General features: G+C 28.5%; 3 protein-coding genes across 4 annotated transcripts in view; 2 read left to right on the forward strand and 1 right to left on the reverse strand.

Moving 5' to 3' along the window:
- Positions 1-23,938, forward strand: part of LOC136092388 (nephrocystin-3-like) — a 60,536-nt gene extending 36,598 nt beyond the window's left edge. Inside the window, exon 3 of the mRNA XM_065820525.1 lies at positions 20,262-23,938. Within this exon, the coding sequence (XP_065676597.1) occupies positions 20,262-23,710 (3,449 nt within the window). The 3' untranslated portion in view covers positions 23,711-23,938. The remainder of the gene's footprint in view (positions 1-20,261) is intronic.
- LOC136091539 (uncharacterized) lies at positions 6,880-9,882 on the reverse strand. 2 transcript variants are annotated; one of them, XM_065819211.1, is made up of 4 exons: positions 9,745-9,882; positions 9,172-9,411; positions 7,489-8,494; positions 6,880-7,345 (listed from the first exon to the last, which is right to left on the reverse strand). In XM_065819211.1, the coding sequence occupies exons 3-4, from the start codon at positions 8,423-8,425 to the stop codon at positions 6,972-6,974; spliced, it is 1,311 nt and encodes a 436-aa protein (XP_065675283.1). In that variant the 5' UTR covers positions 8,426-8,494; positions 9,172-9,411; positions 9,745-9,882; the 3' UTR covers positions 6,880-6,971. The 2 variants fall into 2 exon arrangements, with proteins under 2 accessions (XP_065675283.1, XP_065675284.1); XM_065819212.1 differs by having other exon boundaries at positions 7,489-8,644.
- On the forward strand, positions 13,630-16,576 carry LOC136092389 (uncharacterized). Its single transcript, XM_065820526.1, has 4 exons — positions 13,630-13,767; positions 14,101-14,340; positions 15,018-16,023; positions 16,167-16,576. The coding sequence occupies exons 3-4, from the start codon at positions 15,087-15,089 to the stop codon at positions 16,538-16,540; spliced, it is 1,311 nt and encodes a 436-aa protein (XP_065676598.1). The 5' UTR covers positions 13,630-13,767; positions 14,101-14,340; positions 15,018-15,086; the 3' UTR covers positions 16,541-16,576.
- Positions 23,939-24,825: the final 887 nt, after the last annotated feature.

Raw genomic sequence — 24,825 nt, forward strand, 5'->3', positions numbered from 1 at the left:
TTAAACTACAAAATTTATTAAAGTTAGCAAACATAACAGGTAATTACCCGTTAAATCAGGTTTTCAAACATAACGCTTAATTAACACCGATTTTGTATTTTATAACGGGTAATTACCGTATTGTTTAATGAATAATTTGTATGAGAAAAATATAATGGCAAACAGCGTTATATTTTTTTCATACTAATTATATGTTTAACATAACCGGAATTACCCGTTATTTTAAATGTATAATTTGTATGGAAAAAACATAACGCTAATTGCCGTTGTGTTTTTCTTATACCAATTATGCAATCCTAACTCTACCCTAACCCGTTATAAAACACGAAATCATGGTTATGTTTTTTTAAAACATATCAGGTATTTTTTTTGTAACGGTTATGTTTTTCTTATACCAATTATGTAATCCTAACTCTACCCTAACCCGTTATAAAACACAAAATCTAGGGTTATGTTTTTTTAAAACATAACGGGTATTTTTTTTACGGTGTAAAAAGCTCTTTTTAATATATATTTTTTTGAGTTTGTTTTGAATTTCGATTTTCATATAACAAAAAAAATTACAAGATAACCTTTAAGTTACATAAAGAGAGAATTTAAAAACAGACAGGGGCTCAAATAAAATAAAGTTTGAAATTCGCCTAATGTTTTTAAGTGATTTCTCAGAACCACTTTCGTGGGAAAACTTGCTAATAAGTAAAGAAAAACTAAAAATGCTTTCGGTTAAAAATGACCTGAAAAAAGTTTGCAAACAATTTCCACTAGATGTGGAAACATAAAGATTTTAATATTGCTTAAAAAAAGAACTATCAACTAATAAAATGTTTATGTTTTTGCTGCAATCTTTTTGGAAAAAATATTGAATTTAAGCCCAAGTCTTGCGCAGTATGATTGCAATGATTGCAATGCGTAATATTTCAGTAATTCTCTCTTTACATACAAAAATTTTTAAGCACATTTTTAACTTCATCACTTGGAAACAAATTTGTGCAACTCTAAAAACAAACACAAATATTGATAGGTTAAAATCACTAAAAATTTAATTCTATAAGGTTTTCTTATGGTACTATGCTTCGTTCAAGTTTGTTGTGGCAATTTAACATGGCATAAATACTTATCAAATCAATTTTACAAATAAACTGCACCTAGAAAAACACTTTACTCGTGAGAAAACATTACATGAGCTTAAAAATACGAATTTTTTAAACAATAGAAATGTTCGAGAGATCTTTGAAGAAATATAAATTTAGGCAATTTTCTAATCAGTGATAAGGAGGAGAAAAAAGATATTCTTCACTTTAGGTTTAGAAGATAAACCCCTTGGTTATCCTAAAGAGAAGTTAAGTTCGTTTTTGCAATAGTAGACAATGCAATTAGCGCAGTAAAAGAGCGATTCCCGTATTTGAAAGAAATCACAAAATCATTTGGTTTTTTTTATAGTATCAATACCCTCAAGATGAAAATTTCAAAAGAGCTAATGATTTTTTATATTAATTTAGAAAGAGCATTTTATTTACACGCAACATTATCCTGGAAAACTGCCATATTTGGAAAAAGATAATGACGCAAGAGCTCTTCGCTTAAAGAAAGACTTGTAGAACTTGTCACAATTTTGATAGAATAAAAAACAACTTTGAGCCTGTTTATATGGACAAAAGCTAGCCCGTTTGCCGAGCTAGCCTGGAAAACGAGCCAGTTTTAAAATTGAGCTTATATGATTTTTTGCCAAAAAAATAAAAATAAATCGAGGTCAGTCTGGCTTTTTCCAGCAATGGTGGTCTCTTTATCGGTAAAATAATAACTTTAAAGATGGCAGCTATCGACAAAAAAAACACATTTATTGTGTTTTTTTGTCGATAGCCGCTATCTTTAATTTTTTACACAAAAATTTGCATTTTAACAATATGTTTCACTGGTGTTTTAACACAAATAATGCTTCTTAAAAGCCTAATAGTATTATATAAGCTTCACAAATTAAACTTGATAATTTTTAATTAATATTATTTTACAAAAACGATCACAATCAATTCAAAAGATGAGACAAGCAAGTAAGAGGCGCCTTAAAAGAAAAAATTGTAGATGTTGGTTTAAAACTGGCAGAATTGATTTATGGTGGCATAATATAACAACTGGTGTAGTTCCCATTGTTATATGGAAAACAAATTTTAGGCTTTTACGGTTTCTTTTCATGAATTTGGTTTTAGAGTTAAGCCCTTATTTATCTCCTGACCCTTTTTCGCCTAACTTTAGAGCTCTTTCAGCAGATAAAAAAGTAGCTATTACTTTATATTACTTAAAAGATAGTGGATCTTTGGAAACGGCTGCAAATACTTATGGAATTGCAGTATGCACTGCTTCTGCCGTTATAACTTCAGTTAGTAAGGCAATATCAAAGTATCTATTTCTTCCAAGAAATAAAACTGAAATGCGAAGTAAAGTTTCAGAGTTTAAAATTAAATTTGAAATTACACAAGCCTTTGGATGCATCGATGGCACCCATTTCCCTATTCGTCGCTCATTAAATAACTCACAAGTTTTTTTTTTGTTATAAGCAATATTTTTCTTTTAGTGTTTTTTATTTAATTTGGTTATTTAGGTGCACCAAGAAGACCAAACGGTCTTGTCACAGAGCACCACGGAAATGCATTTAACTAAGACGTTCACCCCTCCTTCCTTACCGTGACACGAATATATGTCCAGAGTTCGTATCGAGCCTGGATTTCCTGCTTCTAATACAAGCGCTCTAACCACTGCGCCACGGCCACACTAGTATTCAAGCTGTATTTGATTACAAAGCCTATTTTATGGATGTTGAGTGCATGTGGCCAGATCGTGTACATGATACTAAAAAGTTTGCAAACTCAACAACAAATATGAAGTTAAGAAATGCTATTCTTCCTCAAACGTTTCAAAAACCAACAAAAAAAGCACAGATACCTAATTATCTTATTGGTGATCCAGCCTATCCATTTCTATCATTCTGTATGAAAGAATATGAATATTGTTCAAATAATGAAAAGGTAATTTTTAACAATATGCTTAGAGCAGCACAAAATCCCATTTAAGGCGCTTTTGGTCCCCTTAAAGCTAGATAGGGCATTTTAACAAGAAAGGTTGACCTTAAAATAGAGGCTGTAGTTTTGCATAACATATGTGAAAAAACAAATTCTTATGTTGACAACAACCTAGCCAAACCACAAACAGATCTCATTAAAAAAACTGAAAAAGAATACAAAAACGTTCCAAACCCAATATATTCTTTAAATGAAGCTGAAGGAGTAGTTATACGAAGAACTCTTACAAAATTGATAAATTAAACACCCAAACACACACACACACACAAACACATATATATATATATATATATATATATATATATATATATATATATATATATATATATATATAATAAATATATATATATATATATATATACATATATATGTATATATATGTATATATATATATATATATATATATATATATTATATATATATATATATATATATATATATATATATATAAATATATATATATATATATATATACATATATATGTATATATATGTATATATATACATATATATATATATATATATATATTATATATATATATATATATATATATATAATAAATATATATATATATACATATATATGTATATATATGTATATATATATATATATATATATATATATATATATATATATATATATATATATTTATTTACATTTTCAAAGATTATTTTACTATAATAAAAAACTCTGAAATGTATATTAAAAAATAGAAGTCTCTACAGAGAAATATTAACGGACAAAAATTATACATAATAAACCAATATATTTATTACAAAATAACTCGGTAAATAACCAATCAAAATAACTAACTGTCAAAAAAAAATATATATATAAATAAACTGACAGTAAAATTAAATAGATAAGTTTATAGTATAATGTAAAGCTTGTTTATTAAGTGAGGGATTTTCCCAATTAATGTGGAGGGCTTCTTTTATCTTTAATTTGTGTTTGGTTGGCGCTTTATCCAAAATCTCAAAAGAATCACAGTCAGCCAAATTTTTGCAAATTAGAGATAAATTTAAGTGTTTTAATATATAAGATTGTTTATCACTTTTAAGGTGCTCATTTATTCTAGTTGCCAAGTGTCTTGAGGTTTCTCCAATATAACTGGCATTACATCCAGCGCAAGAAAATTTGTAGACAGCATGAAATTTAAGCAGTTAAGGAAGTGACTTTTTTAAGCAAAAACAATTTTGTATTTTATTAGTAGTGAAAATTTATTTTTATTAGAACATCCTTGCAATATTTATGAACATTTTTCTGAAATTTTCCTTTTAATGTAATTAAAGTACATTCCAATGTATGGAAGCTTAAAGTATCTTATATTTAAGCTATTAACAATGTTAGACACAGATGGGTTCATTTTCTTATCAATATAGGATTTACTTTCATAGTCAATAATTTTTTGTGGAGATATATTATTTTGTAAAACTAATGATAGACTCTTAATATCTTAATCAAAACCAAACCAAGAACTATTAATTTTAAATGTACGATCAATCAAACACCGAACAAGTCCAAATTTGTAGCAAGAGGGAATAAAACTAAAAAAGTTTTGTAAAAGATCTGTATACGTTTTTTTGTGATAAACTGAAGTCGAAAACGAATTGAATTTTTTAATAAGTACATATAAAAAAGCAATCTGGTTATCTTCTTCTTTTTCCATAGTAAATTTCAGATTTTTTATGTTGTTTATTGAGGTATTTGAAAAATTCTTGAGCTTCGTATTTAGAATTAAAAATAGCAATTTTGTCATCCACATACCGTTTAAAAAAATAAACCCCTCAAACATCTAACTTAACCTAGGACAATGAAAAAAATTACTTAAATCATAAATAAAGTTTGAAATTATTACCAAATAGATTTTAAAAAACTATTAAGCAAATAATGTGAATTATTTTTTGGATTAAGAAATAAAAATCAGCCCTTTACTGATACTTGTGATAAATAATGCATAGTTTGATGTTATACAAATAAATGCAAATAAAACAAATAAAAAAAATAAAACGTAAATAAATGCTTGTACTGCTAAGTAATGAAGTGTTTGATAAAAGTATCAAACTCATTCAAAGTTTAATTAGAGAAAAATATTTTGTGAAAAAATTCTCCAACGCAATTAAAAGCTAAAAAAGTCATCTAATACGTTTTTCAAATAAAACAAAAAGATTTTTTAATTGCTAACATTTTTTGTTTTTACATCACTTTGTACTTGCATTAGTTTTACAAAATAATAAATTTCCACAAAAAGTTAGTGACTATGAAATTAAATCCTATATTGATAAGATAATGAACCAATCTGTGTCTAACATTGTTAATAGCTTAAATATAAGATACTTTAAGTTTACATACATTGGAATGTACTCTAATTACACTAAAAGGAAAATTTCAGAAAATTGTTCATAAATATTGCAAGGATGTTCTAATAAAATTAATTTTCACTACTAATAAAATACAAAATTTTTTTTGCTTAAAAGAGTCACTTCCTTAACTGCTTAAATTTCATGATGTCTACAAATTTTCTTGCGCTGGATGTATTGCCAGTTATATTGGAGAAACCTCAAGAAACTTGGCAACTAGAATAAATGAGCACCTTAAAGGTGACAAACAATCTCGTATATTTAAACACTTAAATTTACATCTTAATTGCAAAAATTTAGCTAACTGTGATTCTTTTGAGATTTTGGATAATGCTAGAGACTGGAATTACCGAAAAACGGTTCCTTCGGTAAATTTCGGATCCTAATTTGATAAGGAACCGATAACTTTGGCTCTTTTCGATTCCTTAATTTAGGCAAGATTCGAAATTTCGGTAAATTTCGATTCCTTATTTTAGGCAAGATTCGAAATTTCGGTAAATTTCGATTCCTTATTTTAAGAAAGAATCGAAATTACGGTAAATTTCGATTCCGATTCTGATAAAGAACCGATAACTTCGGTTCTTTTCGATTCCTAATTTTAAGCAATAATCGAAATTACCGTAAATTTTGGTTCCAATTTCGGTTCTTAGCGGGAAATATCGCAAAAAATCGAAAATGCTACAAAGAATCGAAATTGTTACTAAGAATTGAAAAACTTGAATTTTTTTAATTTCTATTTTCAAAAATACAGTTGAAATACAGTTGAAAAATACAGTTATTCTAAATCACTATCAGTGAGATCAGTGACACTGTCCTTGCTGCCCTTGCGACTACTACTAGCACTGCTATAAGCTACGCTAGTAGAACTATCACTAGCTTCAGTATTAAATAAATCTTTAGATGCATCATATATAGGGTTTTTTTTCATTGGTGATTTTTTCATTGGTGATTCAAGTACAAGTTTCCTTTTTTTAGCTCTTTGTAGTAGACTTTGAGACTGTGATTCATTTGGTTTCAAAAAACTTTTCATTTTTGTCTGTTTGGTTGATTGGGTTTGTGTAGATGGAGATGGTTGAGGTTGAGTCTGAGAAGGTGATGGTAGAGGTTGATCTTGAGAGGTGGATGGTAGAGGTTGAGACTGATAGCCTGGTTCACCAGGGCATTTTTTGTCCCAGGACCTTATTTTTGATTTGACTAGTGGAAAGTTTTCTTTTATGAACATTATTTTTTGAAGGGTCTCTGGCTTCATATTGTGTCTTTTATCACTAATAATATTTCCTCCTAATGAAAATAGCCTTTCTGAAGAGCATGAAGTCACTGGTGGACACAAGTACTTCCTTGCCATAGCAGCTAGTAATGGCAGTTCCTTTTGATTGACCTTCCACCATTCCAAAACCTTCACATCCTTAGCTGGCTTTTGCATAGACAAGTACCTTTTAAATTTCATCTAAAAACAAATTTGAATTTCAATTTACCGCAAAGAATCAAAAAAATATTTATAAGTATCGGAAATATTTATAAGAATCGAAATTATTATTAATAAAAATGAATATCTACCCTTAGAGGAGGCTCTGATGGTCCTGCCAAAGTTGGTGCATCATTTTCATCATTTTCCATGGCCATTCTCTCAAAATCATCCATATCCTCATCTAAGTTTGGCTGTGCAGAAGGTAATAAAGCCTCATAAGCCTCGTTGTATTCTCTGGTAGTTGGATGATTGTCTACCAGTTGGTCTATTATTCCATCTAAATTATCTTTGTTGCCCTTGATTAATGTGATAGAATAACCTCTATAAAATGGATCAAACACACTTGCAAGATTAAAGTCATTAACTTCAGTGCCTTTATCTGGAATCCTAGTTTCCAAGTATTTTATAAACCTGGTCATTGCATCTTTAGCAATTCTTGAACCTGGAAAAGAAAAAAATATATAATTAATCAAAATTGCATAATTTGTTGATAATTATTCGAAAGAATCGAAAGAATCGAAATTTGTTGATAATTATCGAAATTATTAGTAAGAATCGAAAGAATCACAAAAAAATATTTTTTACCTGAAGTATTTTGTGTAACTGTCCTATGGCACATAGTAATCAATGAAAAGAGGTGTTGCTGGATCTTGTGAACTGTAGGTGTTTTATCTGAGGACCAAATCTCTGAGTATTCTTGATATTTTGCCAAGAAAGGATGAAGTTCTGCAATTACTTGAAAATCTTCATCACTTGGTATAAGTATTGTCAAGTTTGCATTCAGGCTGTTATCTCTGACAGACTTCAAACCTTGCTTATTTCTTAACACTGACTTGAACAGCATTGCATTTGAATTCCATCTTGTTTGCACTGGTTGGATTAGCTTGATTGGATTACACCCTAGAGATTCACATTCTTGTTTGATTTCATACCAATCCTTAGTGCTTTGATGTGTCCTTTGAGCAAGTCTCTTGCACTTATCAACAATTACCTTAACCTCACCATTTTCTAATGTGTCTTTCAAACAATTGTTCAACATTTGATCGACACACACCAACTGCTTGTCCAATAAAGTTGATAAACTGACAGCTGCCTTCATGTTAGCTGCACCATCAGTCACGCATGTTCTTTCTAGGTCAGGCCTTGCCAAGACTTCATATTTTGAAATCATAGTGTCTAATCCTTTGGCAAGTAAAGGACCTGTTTTCCTATTTAAATGAGCCTGGCAGTCAAACCTGTACTTTTTCAACTCAAAATCAATGTTGATGTAATGGAGTGTGAGAGATTCAAAAGGATCACCATTTTTTGCAGTCCAACCATCTGATGTAAAAGCTACACTTTCACATTCTGGTACTTCTTCCTCAAGTTGATTGGTTATTGCCTTTTCAACATTATGATGAATCATGTCAAGCTTTGTTGTAGCAAGTGTTTTTGGTGTTTTTATGATTGCTTTTGGTGCCAAATAGTTCAAGAGCAACTTCATTCCTGGAGTTTCCACAATATTGAAAGGAAGATTTGACATGATGCAGGCCAGAGTGAGAACTGTATCAAAATCAAGCTGACAGCTGCTTTGTGAATCCCATTTAGTTATCTGAAATAATAAAAAAAATGTAAAATATCGAAAGGAATCGAAATTATCGAAATTACCGCAAGGAATCGAAATTACGTTAAACAAGACCTGACAACCTAATATATATGGGTAAGTTGTTACAGTTTCTAGAGACAGTGCTAATCACTCTATCTATTAAAACAAAGAAGTTTAAAGTTAAAAGCCTTTAAAGTTTTGAAACGTTTGAAAAACACGTGTTTACTAAATCTAGATGCACGTGTTAGGTGACAGATCAAATCAAAAACTTTAAACCTCAATAACTTTGTTAATATTGAGTTTAGAGCAAAAAGGACATTGATTTGGAATCATTAAATTGTTGTCTAGTGTGGAAATTTAACTTTTTATTAATTTATAGAGTTATTAAACTTTAAAGTGTATTATAAATTTTGAAAAGGGATCAAAAGTTTCTAATTGAATATAAAAATAGATTTCTAACATTAGTTTCATCAAAATCAAGCCCGAATTGGTAAATTGAGAAAAAAAATATTTTCTGCATGGCCCAAACGGCGCCCAAAAGATCCGAGTTTTTTTTGAAAAAATATTTTTTCTTAATTTACCAATTTGGGCTCGATTTTGATTCGAATATTTACAAATAAAAACGGTAAAATGTTATAAAAACGATTATTTAAGCTACTAAAAAATTACAATATTTTTCTCACCTTAACATACTCATCCAGAGTTACTTGAAGTTTTTCATGACCACCTTGCTGACTGGATGGTGGAGACTTTTTACTAAGGTTATCCACCCTTTTTTTACTAGTGGTTGTGGCTGGAAAGAAACCTCTCAACTTGAAGATCTATCAAGCTCCTTTTCAACTTCCTCCCTGTCAGCAGCCAGTTGCACTACCTTGTCATTCTTTGCCTTAAGATAAGCTTTGGCTTGAATGGGATGCTGAGATCTGTTTAAAGTAAGATTTAAATTAAATAATTATAGGGATAGGAATCGAAATTACCGAAATAATTGAAAATATTGAAAAGAATCGAAAAAATTGAAATAACTCCTATAGATGGCGCTATATTAAATTAAATGTAACAAACAGTATTACTGTTAGCTGTTACTGTATAATAAATAATAATCAGTGCTTATGTTTATTTAATTATTCAGAACTATTGTTATTTTTTTACTTTTTTATAAAGTAAATCTTTTACTTAATATTAACTTAAATTGCAAAATTTCTGAAAATATTAAAAAGAATCGAAATTACCGAAAAAATTGAAAAAACATTACTTACCCTAAATGTTTACTCATTCCTGATGTACTTCCATGGCAGCAAGTTAACACTGCTTGACATTGATTACAACTTGATTTATAAGTTTTCTTTTTGGTGACAGAATTCACTGTCACTTCTGGTAGTTTGGTAAAGTAATTCCAAATTGGATTATTAACTTCAGACATTGTTGTAAATTGTAATGTTGTTGTTGTTTGTAAGAGTTGTTTGTGAAACAATGAATTGTAACTGATTAGATTTTCACCAAACCCCACTATTTATACTGGTAAAGGGGAATCCCTTAGGGGAGGTAAATTAAATTTGAATGAATTTGAACTTAATTTCGCACGCCATTATTAAAACGTATTTTTAATAAAAACGATTCTTTACAATAAAAACGATTTTTTAATTAATAATTGAAATTTACCGTTTTTATTACAAAGAATCGAATTTACCGAAATAATTGAAAATATTGAAAAGAATCGAAAATATTGATTATAACGGAAGTATATTATTAAAAAAAAGGTGAGTAATCAATTTACGGTTCTTTTCGATTCCTATTCTGATAAAGAACCGATAACTTCGGTTCTTTGCGATTCCTTTTTTTATAAGGAACCGATAACTTCGGTTCTTTTCGATTCCTATTTTGATAAAGAACCGAAACCTTCGATTCCTTTCGATTCCACGAAAAATACCAAAGAACCGAAGAACCGTTTTTCGGGATCTTCAGTGTTTAGATAATGCCCCAACCAAACACAAGTAAAAGATAAAAGAAGCCCTCCACATTAAATGGGAAAATCCCTCACTTAATAAACAAGCTTTACATAATACTATAAACTTATCTATTAAATTTTACTGTCAGTTTACTTATATATATTTTTTTGACTGTTGGTTATTTTGATTGGTTATTTACCCAGTTATTTTGTAATAATATATTGGTTTATATATATAATTTTTTGTCCGTTAATATTTCTCTGTAAAGACTTCTATTTTTTAATATGAATTTTAGTATTTTTTATTATAGTAAATTAATCTTTGAAAATGTAAATAAATTTTACGAAACATGTCAAGAATAAAAAACATCGTAATGTTTTTAAAAATAAGTAATAGAAATAGAAACATAATTTGGTTCAATTCTCCGTACAGCAAAAATGTTACAACAAATATAAGTAAAATTTTTCTAAAATTAGTAGATAAACATTTTCCTCCCTATAATAAGTTACATAATATTTTTAACAGAAATACCATTAAAGTAAGTTATAGTTGAACAAAAAAATTAGAAAGAATTATAAAAGGCCACAACTTCGCGTTATTTAATAAAAATAAACATAAAAAAGAAAAAAATACTGATTATTGGAATTGTAAACAAAAAATAGATTGCCCTCTAAAATAACCTTGATAAACAATATATTGGCTTAACCGAGGGGGAATGGAGAAAACGTTATGCCAACTACAAATAATCGTTTATATACAAAAAATATTCAAAAGAGACTATGCTGTCAAAATATATTTGGGATTTAAAAGAAAAAAAGAAAAATTTTAATTTACAATTGTCTATTCTAAAATCTGCCCCTGCCCCTACTTATAATAACATTTCCAAAAAATGTATGCTATGTTTGCAAGAAAAATTTGAAATAATTACTCATTTAAATCAGAAAAATTTATTAAATAAAAAATCTGAATTATTTTCTAAATGTAGGCACGAAAATAAATACCTCTCAAAAAATTATAAAAACAAATGACCAAATCAAAATATTCCCATTCCAAAGAAATTTATTTAATAACTACTTTCTTAAACTTCCCGTTAACCAAAAAAATATAATAGTTAAAAAATATTTTTATAATAATTTTATAACGTCCTGTAAAATATTTTTTTCTCTTTATTGATTTTTTTTTGAGATTTTACTAACTCTACCTCTTCTGTTAAGTCTTGATCAATTGAAAAATGAGTTTCTTCAGTTTCAATAAAATCATATTTTTTAACACCAAATGTAAGTGGTTTAATATTGGCTAAACCAACCCACAAAGAGATGAGCTGGCCGTAAAACTCAAATATAATTTTACCCCTTTCACTTCGACTTTCACTCACAACTGCTTTCAAAAACTTTTGTTGGATTTCCTTCAATTTTTCTTGAACTCGTTTGATTCTTTGTTTATTACTTCTTTTGAGTCCTTTTTATTTAAAGTATAGATGGCAACAGGCCCATACAATACAATTCTTCATCTTTATTATAGATCTCTGCCATAGATAAGCAAACTTCTCTATATAAACCAACTTTATCGGCATCAAAGTCAAGGTTTTTATAAAGCATTCTTGCTTTATAGCTGATAGCACTATTTGTAAGGTTCTTTACCATATTGTGATCCCATTTGAAGTTTTTCTTTTTAGTTTATCAATAAAAACAGCCATTTTGAGTGAGAGTTGTCAGCAGTATAAATAAAACTGCAAAAAATAAAAAAATAAAAAATTAATTGTAAATTTTAAAAACAAAACAACTAAAATTATAAGTACACGGAAGTTGCCAGTTTTATTATTAAATTTATTATTTTTATATTTTATTATGATTAAACGGAAGCTTTCAAATTTGAAAAAAAATGCAAGAACTTGTACGCGTGCAAACAAATTTATTTAAGAAATTAACCAGCCCTTTTGCCGAGATCTCGGCAAAAGCAGTGAGATTTCGCTATTTGGGCTAGCTCGTTTATTCATATAAAGGCAAAACAAAATTAAGGTAAAATATTGATGACGTCGATATCTCAGCAAACGAGCCAGCCCCCTTTCCATATAAACAGGCCCTTAACGACTTAAAATTAAAGTTCTTTTAAAAAAGTTTTTAAAAATTAAGTCCAAAAAGGTATTGTTGGATTGAAAGAAAGAACTAAAAAATTCCAGTAAGTAAAATAAACAAACAAAATTTAAAACAAAACAGATGTCTTTACAGCGCCTCTTAGATATCTGCCGCCCAAAAAAAACTGTCCCTTTTGCGCCTTCCTTCCCTCAAAGCGCACAATGAGTCAGAAAGGTGGAAAAACGGCAAAAATTATACAACTATCATTTATAAACAATTGATAAATCACTATTATCGTATTTTGGGTCAAAAAATTCAAATTTGCTATTGAAAATAATTTTACGCGTACTTATGACGCGTACAACGCGGGTTTATGCGTCTGAGCATCATTTACGCGCGCAAAATATATGATTTAAATAAAAAAATCGGATTTTTTGATCTAAAATAGCATATAAAAGAATACCAATTAATTTTTAATGTAAACTTTTCTTGTGCCCAAAACTCATACAACACACACGTAAACGTGTTAAAGTCTTTTTAAGGACTGAAGTTCCCGAAAAACGGTTCTTCGGTTCTTCGGTTCTTTGGTATTTTTCGTGGAATCGAAAGGAATCGAAGGTTTCGGTTCTTTATCAAAATAGGAATCGAAAAGAACCGAAGTTATCGGTTCCTTATAAAAAAAGGAATCGCAAAGAACCGAAGTTATCGGTTCTTTATCAGAATAGGAATCGAAAAGAACCGTAAATTGATTACTCACCTTTTTTTTAATAATATACTTCCGTTATAATCAATATTTTCGATTCTTTTCAATATTTTCAATTATTTCGGTAAATTCGATTCTTTGTAATAAAAACGGTAAATTTCAATTATTAATTAAAAAATCGTTTTTATTGTAAAGAATCGTTTTTATTAAAAATACGTTTTAATAATGGCGTGCGAAATTAAGTTCAAATTCATTCAAATTTAATTTACCTCCCCTAAGGGATTCCCCTTTACCAGTATAAATAGTGGGGTTTGGTGAAAATCTAATCAGTTACAATTCATTGTTTCACAAACAACTCTTACAAACAACAACAACATTACAATTTACAACAATGTCTGAAGTTAATAATCCAATTTGGAATTACTTTACCAAACTACCAGAAGTGACAGTGAATTCTGTCACCAAAAAGAAAACTTATAAATCAAGTTGTAATCAATGTCAAGCAGTGTTAACTTGCTGCCATGGAAGTACATCAGGAATGAGTAAACATTTAGGGTAAGTAATGTTTTTTCAATTTTTTCGGTAATTTCGATTCTTTTTAATATTTTCAGAAATTTTGCAATTTAAGTTAATATTAAGTAAAAGATTTACTTTATAAAAAAGTAAAAAAATAACAATAGTTCTGAATAATTAAATAAACATAAGCACTGATTATTATTTATTATACAGTAACAGCTAACAGTAATACTGTTTGTTACATTTAATTTAATATAGCGCCATCTATAGGAGTTATTTCAATTTTTTCGATTCTTTTCAATATTTTCAATTATTTCGGTAATTTCGATTCCTATCCCTATAATTATTTAATTTAAATCTTACTTTAAACAGATCTCAGCATCCCATTCAAGCCAAAGCTTATCTTAAGGCAAAGAATGACAAGGTAGTGCAACTGGCTGCTGACAGGGAGGAAGTTGAAAAGGAGCTTGATAGATCTTCAAGTTGAGAGGTTTCTTTCCAGCCACAACCACTAGTAAAAAAAGGGTGGATAACCTTAGTAAAAAGTCTCCACCATCCAGTCAGCAAGGTGGTCATGAAAAACTTCAAGTAACTCTGGATGAGTATGTTAAGGTGAGAAAAATATTGTAATTTTTTAGTAGCTTAAATAATCGTTTTTATAACATTTTACCGTTTTTATTTGTAAATATTCGAATCAAAATCGAGCCCAAATTGGTAAATTAAGAAAAAATATTTTTTCAAAAAAAACTCGGATCTTTTGGGCGCCGTTTGGGCCATGCAGAAAATATTTTTTTTCTCAATTTACCAATTCGGGCTTGATTTTGATGAAACTAATGTTAGAAATCTATTTTTATATTCAATTAGAAACTTTTGATCCCTTTTCAAAATTTATAATACACTTTAAAGTTTAATAACTCTATAAATTAATAAAAAGTTAAATTTCCACACTAGACAACAATTTAATGATTCCAAATCAATGTCCTTTTTGCTCTAAACTCAATATTAACAAAGTTATTGAGGTTTAAAGTTTTTGATTTGATCTGTCACCTAACACGTGCATCTAGATTTAGTAAACACGTGTTTTTCAAACGTTTCAAAACTTTAAAGGCTTTTAACTTTAAACTTCTTTGTTTTAATAGATAGAGTGATTAGCACTGTCTCTAGAAACTGTAACAACTTACCCATATATATTAGGTTGTCAGGTCTTGTTTAACGTAATTTCGATTCCTTGCGGTAATTTCGATAATTTCGATTCCTTTCGATATTTTACATTTTTTTTATTATTTCAGATAACTAAATGGGATTCACAAAGCAGCTGTCAGCTTGATTTTGATACAGTTCTCACTCTGGCCTGCATCATGTCAAATCTTCCTTTCAATATTGTGGAAACTCCAGGAATGAAGTTGCTCTTGAACTATTTGGCACCAAAAGCAATCATAAAAACACCAAAAACACTTGCTACAACAAAGCTTGACATGATTCATCATAATGTTGAAAAGGCAATAACCAATCAACTTGAGGAAGAAGTACCAGAATGTGAAAGTGTAGCTTTTACATCAGATGGTTGGACTGCAAAAAATGGTGATCCTTTTGAATCTCTCACACTCCATTACATCAACATTGATTTTGAGTTGAAAAAGTACAGGTTTGACTGCCAGGCTCATTTAAATAGGAAAACAGGTCCTTTACTTGCCAAAGGATTAGACACTATGATTTCAAAATATGAAGTCTTGGCAAGGCCTGACCTAGAAAGAACATGCGTGACTGATGGTGCAGCTAACATGAAGGCAGCTGTCAGTTTATCAACTTTATTGGACAAGCAGTTGGTGTGTGTCGATCAAATGTTGAACAATTGTTTGAAAGACACATTAGAAAATGGTGAGGTTAAGGTAATTGTTGATAAGTGCAAGAGACTTGCTCAAAGGACACATCAAAGCACTAAGGATTGGTATGAAATCAAACAAGAATGTGAATCTCTAGGGTGTAATCCAATCAAGCTAATCCAACCAGTGCAAACAAGATGGAATTCAAATGCAATGCTGTTCAAGTCAGTGTTAAGAAATAAGCAAGGTTTGAAGTCTGTCAGAGATAACAGCCTGAATGCAAACTTGACAATACTTATACCAAGTGATGAAGATTTTCAAGTAATTGCAGAACTTCATCCTTTCTTGGCAAAATATCAAGAATACTCAGAGATTTGGTCCTCAGATAAAACACCTACAGTTCACAAGATCCAGCAACACCTCTTTTCATTGATTACTATGTGCCATAGGACAGTTACACAAAATACTTCAGGTAAAAAATATTTTTTTGTGATTCTTTCGATTCTTACTAATAATTTCGATAATTATCAACAAATTTCGATTCTTTCGATTCTTTCGAATAATTATCAACAAATTATGCAATTTTGATTAATTATATATTTTTTTCTTTTCCAGGTTCAAGAATTGCTAAAGATGCAATGACCAGGTTTATAAAATACTTGGAAACTAGGATTCCAGATAAAGGCACTGAAGTTAATGACTTTAATCTTGCAAGTGTGTTTGATCCATTTTATAGAGGTTATTCTATCACATTAATCAAGGGCAACAAAGATAATTTAGATGGAATAATAGACCAACTGGTAGACAATCATCCAACTACCAGAGAATACAACGAGGCTTATGAGGCTTTATTACCTTCTGCACAGCCAAACTTAGATGAGGATATGGATGATTTTGAGAGAATGGCCATGGAAAATGATGAAAATGATGCACCAACTTTGGCAGGACCATCAGAGCCTCCTCTAAGGGTAGATATTCATTTTTATTAATAATAATTTCGATTCTTATAAATATTTCCGATACTTATAAATATTTTTTTGATTCTTTGCGGTAAATTGAAATTCAAATTTGTTTTTAGATGAAATTTAAAAGGTACTTGTCTATGCAAAAGCCAGCTAAGGATGTGAAGGTTTTGGAATGGTGGAAGGTCAATCAAAAGGAACTGCCATTACTAGCTGCTATGGCAAGGAAGTACTTGTGTCCACCAGTGACTTCATGCTCTTCAGAAAGGCTATTTTCATTAGGAGGAAATATTATTAGTGATAAAAGACACAATATGAAGCCAGAGACCCTTCAAAAAATAATGTTCATAAAAGAAAACTTTCCACTAGTCAAATCAAAAATAAGGTCCTGGGACAAAAAATGCCCTGGTGAACCAGGCTATCAGTCTCAACCTCTACCATCCACCTCTCAAGATCAACCTCTACCATCACCTTCTCAGACTCAACCTCAACCATCTCCATCTACACAAACCCAATCAACCAAACAGACAAAAATGAAAAGTTTTTTGAAACCAAATGAATCACAGTCTCAAAGTCTACTACAAAGAGCTAAAAAAAGGAAACTTGTACTTGAATCACCAATGAAAAAATCACCAATGAAAAAAAACCCTATATATGATGCATCTAAAGATTTATTTAATACTGAAGCTAGTGATAGTTCTACTAGCGTAGCTTATAGCAGTGCTAGTAGTAGTCGCAAGGGCAGCAAGGACAGTGTCACTGATCTCACTGATAGTGATTTAGAATAACTGTATTTTTCAACTGTATTTCAACTGTATTTTTGAAAATAGAAATTAAAAAAATTCAAGTTTTTCAATTCTTAGTAACAATTTCGATTCTTTGTAGCATTTTCGATTTTTTGCGATATTTCCCGCTAAGAACCGAAATTGGAACCAAAATTTACGGTAATTTCGATTATTGCTTAAAATTAGGAATCGAAAAGAACCGAAGTTATCGGTTCTTTATCAGAATCGGAATCGAAATTTACCGTAATTTCGATTCTTTCTTAAAATAAGGAATCGAAATTTACCGAAATTTCGAATCTTGCCTAAAATAAGGAATCGAAAAGAGCCAAAGTTATCGGTTCCTTGTCAAATTAGGATCCGAAATTTACCGAAGGAACCGTTTTTCGGTAATTCTAGTCTCTAAGTCTTTAACTCGCAGAAAGACTGACTTAATTTAAAAAAATTAATATCTTCAAACCAAAACATTTACTTATTAAAAAGAAAAATTGTATTTAAAAAATATTTTTATTTTGTAATATTAAAATATATTAAATACAAAATAAATATAGAAAACAAAAAAAAGAAAACGTAATATTAATAAAAAAGCTTTATTTCATTATTACAGCATTAACAAAGATAAAACTTCATGGGTAAGTGTTTTTACATATTCAACCTTGTTTTTTTTGAAACAAATTTTTGATATTAAAGGATCACTTCTAATCAACAAGTATTGGAATTGGTTTTTTATAACATTCTTTTTAGATGTCTTGGCTGTATGTAATCTAGCTATGCGAACTTCCTCATTTAGAGTCTCTTGTGACTTATCAGAGTAGTAACCAGTTGGCAGTTGTAATGCCTCAGATATCTGCACACCATGTTCCAAGAGTTTATGAAAAGTTGGGAGGAATTGCATACCAGCAGTAGCTTTTGAGTATAAGAGCTGTAGTTTAATAGAAATACTGACCAAAACTTTCAGAGTTCAACTCATAACAGGAACATACTGATATTAGGATTGTCCTTAATCTAATAATTACATCTACTACCAATCCCGTTATATCAGCGAAAGTTTCAACATTTTTAAATTCTCTTCTGGTAGTGTTTTCATTGTTAGTGTTGCCAAAACCCTGTTTATGCATATCAACTATAAGGCATAGCTCCTCTCTAAACCTCTGTTGAATTTTCTTTTTCCTACTTTTTACTGATGCTTTTTCATCAGGGGACTTGACAAAGTATTTTTTAATGTCTAACTTATATCCTAAATGTAAAATACATTCAAAGGATCTGAGCCAGCAATTCAAAGTAGAAATATCCAAAGATAAAGCTTTTTCATTGATTGGTTTAGATCTGATCAATGCTGGGTTATTAAGTTCTCTGGGCTCAGCTTCCGCAACTTTGATCGGAATTTACATTTAAATATTATTAGAGTTTTCTTTAGATATATCATTTCAGCTTTGTCAATACTTTCATAGCTTAGACCCTCCAGTCTACAAAACTCACGTAGAAGAGCTTTAAGTAAATTATCATAATTAATTCCTAATTCTTGAATTATAGGAACTAAATGTATTCTTTTCATGCTGAATGTAAGCAATGAACTATTGTTAGTTATTTTATACCCAAGTTTTAATTTTAAAACATGCACTTTGCCATCAAATGTTGCATATTTTGGTTTTTGAGGTTTGATAATTAGCACCATCTGCTTGGGCATGAGTTTTTTTACTAGTAAGAACTAAATGCCTTATTTGTGTGATGAATGTAAGCAATGAACTATTTTATTCGTTTTTCTTAAAAACGGAAGAAAAAAAAATACAATAAAACGAAAAATTTAAAAGGTCTTATTTTAATTGGGGCAAGTTGGGGCAAATAATTTTTATTTTTTCTGCTTTTATATAAACCTAATAAGGGGAGAATATTAAAACTACCATGGAATCTAGTGGAATCTTTTATTTTTAAACTTAAATCAGAATTAAACTAATTTAAAAATATCAATTTAAAAAAATGAATTTATGACACATTTTTGAAATCTAAGTAATGAACATCTAAAATTAAAATCTGTTGTCAAAAATGGTGTTAATAGTTACCAAACATCTTAAACATATGACTTTAAGTTAAATTTTGAATTGTTTTTACCCATATCAGTCTTAAAAGAGTGACACTAATGCGAGACTTTTTTTTCGATAAATAAAATAACCAAGTCTCGGAAAGAGGCGTATAAATTGCTGAAATCTTAAAAATTATTCACAAAAAAGTTAATTATTGTCATTTAGTGGTATTTAGTTACATTATAATTTAATTAATTATTTTCTAGCAAAAGTTTTTTTATGGTGGTTTTTGCCGTTTTTTATGGAATTTGACTCACTTATCGGCGGCTATAAGAAAAAGGCAAACTTCAAAAAACATAAAAAGTACTTAAATAAATGACAATCAAATTTAATCTTACTTGTATTGTAATTTTTTATAGCAAATGAAACTTTTCAAACTTAGTATATTTTTTTCAACATAGTTAAAAAAAATAAAGTTTTTAAACATGTTTTTCCAAGCTTTGTTGCATCAAAACTAGGTTTTACAGAATATAAAAAAAATAAAGTTTTATGAAAAATTGAAAGTTTGAAATACGAATTAGTAGGAAATGTTTATTTATAGAAAGAAACTTAACCTCAAAAAATCAGTTTAAAAAACAATTTCGTGCAAAAATAAGTACTATTATATGTACTCTCTAGAGTAACAACAATTAATTTATGTTTTACATAACTTTTTTTTCATGTTTCCTAAGATCCTTGTATTAAGTTTTGTTTCATAGAATTATGCTTTGTAAACTTATAAAATCGTTATAATATCACATTTAACTTTATTTTAAAACTTTGTTTTTAAAAATTTATAATGTTCTATAATGTTTTTAATTGAATTGTTAATTAAATAAATGATATTAACATAAACTGAGATATTAAAATAAGCTTGCATACTAATAACTTTACATTTAATGTTAGGCGTTCAACGCAAAAAACTAATTCATGAAATTCATAGTTTTTTTTCACAAGATGCAAAAAAGTTGCCTTTAGTACTATATGGAATGTCAGGTGTCGGAAAGACAAAAACTGCCAGAAAATACAGTGAAATTTATTCTAGCTTCTTTAACAACATTGTCTGGATAGACGCAGCATGTGGAAAGTTACAAACTTCAATAAGAAACCGATGTCAAATATTAGGATTGGCTGTTCACGATTCGAAAGATGATTTTGATATAGAAGTAGTTGTTGAAAAAATTCACAACTATTACATTAATGGAAAAACTTTGTATATTTTTGATAACGTCGACGATGTAAGTGTTAAAAATTTTGAAATGTACATTTCAAAAAAACCGAACTCATTTGCTTTAATTACCTCCCAATGGAGAGGGTGGTCAAATAATGTAAATAAAATGTTTGTTGATGTTTTTTCTTATGAAGATGGATTCGCTTATGTAAAAAATAATATTAAGGAATGCACCGATGAAAACATAAAAAACTTAATTAAAGAGCTTGGTTATCACCCGTTTGCTATAACGCAGGCAATAAAATATATAAATATACATAAAATTTCGATAAAAAAATATTTAGATTTTTATAAACAGAAACCTTTAGATATATTAGACACTGATAACTTTCCTTCTGAAGTTAAATCAAAGTCAACAATAAAAGCAATTAATTTAGTTTTATTAAAATTAAAAGAAACTAACCTTATTCCATTAGAATTACTAAACTGTTTATCTCATTGCGATGGTCAAAATATAAGTAAAGAATTTATAATCCAAATCTTAAATCAAATGAAAATAAGCGATGAACATTTAATAAACAAAACCGTTGGTTTACTAATTAATTATTCGTTACTAAATTGTTTCGATGATAACAAATATTCAATGCACGAACTAACGCAGCTGACGTGTAAATGCTTTCAAAGTAAAAATTCAAGTATATATTCGTATCATGAACTAATCGAAAATTATTTTAAATTTGAGTTGAATGAAGTACAAGACCACTTTGAATACGGAAATCATTTCGTTTTACATTTTCTCTATATGTTTCGTACTGACGAAAAAAGAATGTCAAAAAACTTCAGTCTTATGCCATTTTCTATTAAAAAATTATTAGTATGTAAAGGCTTATTTGAAGAAGCAATCGAAATATTAAAAGCAATTGAAAGTATTAATACCGAAAATTATGGTGAAAGTAATGAACTCACGCTTGATACAAAAAATAATATTGCTAACTGTTTCTACGATATGGGAAAATACAACGAAGCTATAGAAATTTATTATTCTGTTGATAAAATACAAACTGAAGTTTTAGATATCAACCATCCAGAAACAATAAGAACAAAACATAATATTGCAATCTGTTTGAACGCTATGGGAAAGTATAACGAAGCTTTAGAAGTTTATTATTCTGTTGATAAAATACAAACTGAAATTTTAGGCATCAACCATCCAAAAACAATGGGAACAGAAAATAATATCGCAATATGTTTGAACGATATGGGAAAGTATAACGAAGCTTTAGAAATTTATTATTTTGTTGACAAAATACAAACTGAATATTTAGGTATCAACTATCCAGATACAATGTCAACAAAAAATAATATTGCAAACTGTTTAAGTCGTATGGGAAAATATAACGAAGCTTTAGAAATTTATTATACTGTTGATAAAATACGAACTAAAGTTTTAGGTATTAACCATCCAGATACAATGACAACAAAAAATAATATTGCAAGCTGTTTGTACGACATGGGAAAATTCAACGAAGCTTCAGAGATTCATTATTCTGTTGATAAAATACAAACTGAATTTTTAGGTATCAACCATCCAGAAACAATGGGAACAAAACATCATATCGCAATCTGTTTGAACGCCGTGGGAAAATATAACGAAGCATTAGAGATTTATTTTTCTGTTGATAAATTACAAACTGAAATTTTAGGTATTAACCATCGAGAAACAATGGGAACAAAAAATAATATCGCAATATGTTTGAACAATATGGGAAAATATAACGAAGCTTTAGAAATTTATTATTTTGTTGATAAAATACAAACTGAAATTTTAGGTATCAACCATCCAGAAACAATGGGAACAAAAAATAATATCGCAATCTGTTTTAACAATATGGGAAAATTTAACGAAGCTTTAGAAATTTATTTTTCTGTTGATAAAAAACAAACCAAAATATTAGGTATTAACCATCCGGATACAATGAGAACAAAACATAATATTGCAAACTGTTTGTACGCTATGGGAAAAGATAACGAAGCTTTAGAAATTTATTATTCTGTTGATAAAATACAAACTGAAATTTTAGGTATTAACCATCCAGATACAATGACAACAAAAAATAATATCGCAAACTGTTTGAACAATATGGGAAAATATAACGACGCATTTGAAATTTATTATTCTGTTAATGAAACACAAATTGAAGTTTTAGGTGTCAACCATCCAGAAGCAATGGGAACAAAACATAATGTCGGATTCTGTTTGAACGCTATGGGAAAATATAACGAAGCTTTAGAAATTTATTATTCTGTTGATAAAATGCAAACTGAAATTTTAGGTATCAACCACCCAGATACAACGAGAACAAAACATAATATCGCAAACTGTTTGAACGATATGGGAAAATATAACGAAGCTTTAGAAATTTTTTATTTTGTTGATAAAATACAAACTGAAATTTTAGGTATCAACCATCCATATACAATGACAACAAAAAATAATATTGCAAGCTGTTTGAACAATATGGGAAAATATAACGAAGCTTTAGAAATTTGTTATTCTGTTGATAAAATAGAAACTGAAACTTTAGGTATCAACCATCCAGATACAATGACAACAAAAAAAAATATTGCAAACTGTTTAAACTATATGGAAAAATATAACGAAGCTTTAGAAATTTATTACTCTGTTGATAAAATACAAACTGAAGTTTTAGGTATCAACCACCCAGATACAACGAGAACAAAACATAATATCGCAAACTGTTTGAACGATATGAGAAAATATAACGAAGCTTTAGAAATTTTTTATTCTGTTGATAAAATACAAACTGAAATTTTAGGTATCAACCATCCATATACAATGACAACAAAAAATAATATTGCAAGCTGTTTGAACAATATGGGAAAATATAACGAAGCTTTAGAAATTTGTTATTCTGTTGATAAAATAAGAACTGAAATTTTAGGTATCAACCATCCAGATACAATTAGAACAAAATATAACATCGCAAACTGTTTAAACAATTTGGAAAAATATAACGAAGCTTTAGAAATTTATTCTTCTGTTGATAAAATACAAACTGAAGTTTTAGGTATTAACCATCCATATACAATTACAACAAAATATAATATTGCGAACTGTTTGAAAAATAAAGAAAAGCAGCAATCAAGTTGTTTAATAATTTGATTTTCTTTAAGTGTACTTATAATTGACAGACATTTTTCTTTAAAAGTTTGAAAACTCCGTTTTTATTTCTTATAATTATTTTCTTTATTTTTTTTTATCATTCGTTTAGGGCATTTTTAAATAAGAAAAGTAAAGTTTTTTTACTTTATCATTTATTTATATGTTATAAATTACATGTATTATTGATTATAAATTAAAGGATGAAAATACTTTATGATTTTTACTAAATTGAGTTATTTACTCAAATAATTAAAGTATTTAAATTGGTTTAGTTCATTACTTTATTTATAAAAGTCTAAAGTGTTTTAAATGCAAAAATTTTGTTATTGCGATATATATATATGTATATATATATATATATATATATATATATATATATATATATATATTATATATATATATATATATACATATATTTATATATATATGTATATATGTATATATATATATATATATATATATATATATATATATATATATATATCTATATATATATATATATATATCTATATATATATATATATTATATATATATATATATATATATATATATATATATATATATATATATATATATGATCGTATTTTTACGTTTTCCGGGTAATCGAGTATTTATTTTTTTAATTACCAGTGTACCCGGGTATCCAGGTAAAGGAAAAAAAATTTACCCACACCATGTTGTGTTAATTAAATTTAAAATAAAATGCAACAATTTTAGTTTTAAATCTATTTTTTATTTAAAAAATAATACTTTAAAAATACAAGTTTGTCAACCGTTTCCATTTTCAACTGATTTCGGGTTTTTGTGACAAAAGCTGAAGCTACCGAAAACACTCTTTCACTTACTGTTGACGTTGGTTGTATTGTCAATAATGCTGTAAAAAGTTTTCTAATAGAGTCACCTCGTTTTGAACAATCTTTCTCCCACAACTTCATTTCTTTTTCCAATGTGGATTTTCTCTCATTATTTTCTTTCGGAACAGTCATAATTAATTCAATTGTTTTTTGGAGTTCATCATAATTTGAAACCAAACCATTATTTGAAATTATTTCTTCATTTTCAATTGTTAACTCCGTGTCCATCTGTGTGTTTGCAGGATTTTCATTGAACAGCC

Source organism: Hydra vulgaris, chromosome 15, assembly GCF_038396675.1.
Source record: "Hydra vulgaris chromosome 15, alternate assembly HydraT2T_AEP".
In the NCBI taxonomy this organism is placed as follows: domain Eukaryota; kingdom Metazoa; phylum Cnidaria; class Hydrozoa; order Anthoathecata; family Hydridae; genus Hydra; species Hydra vulgaris.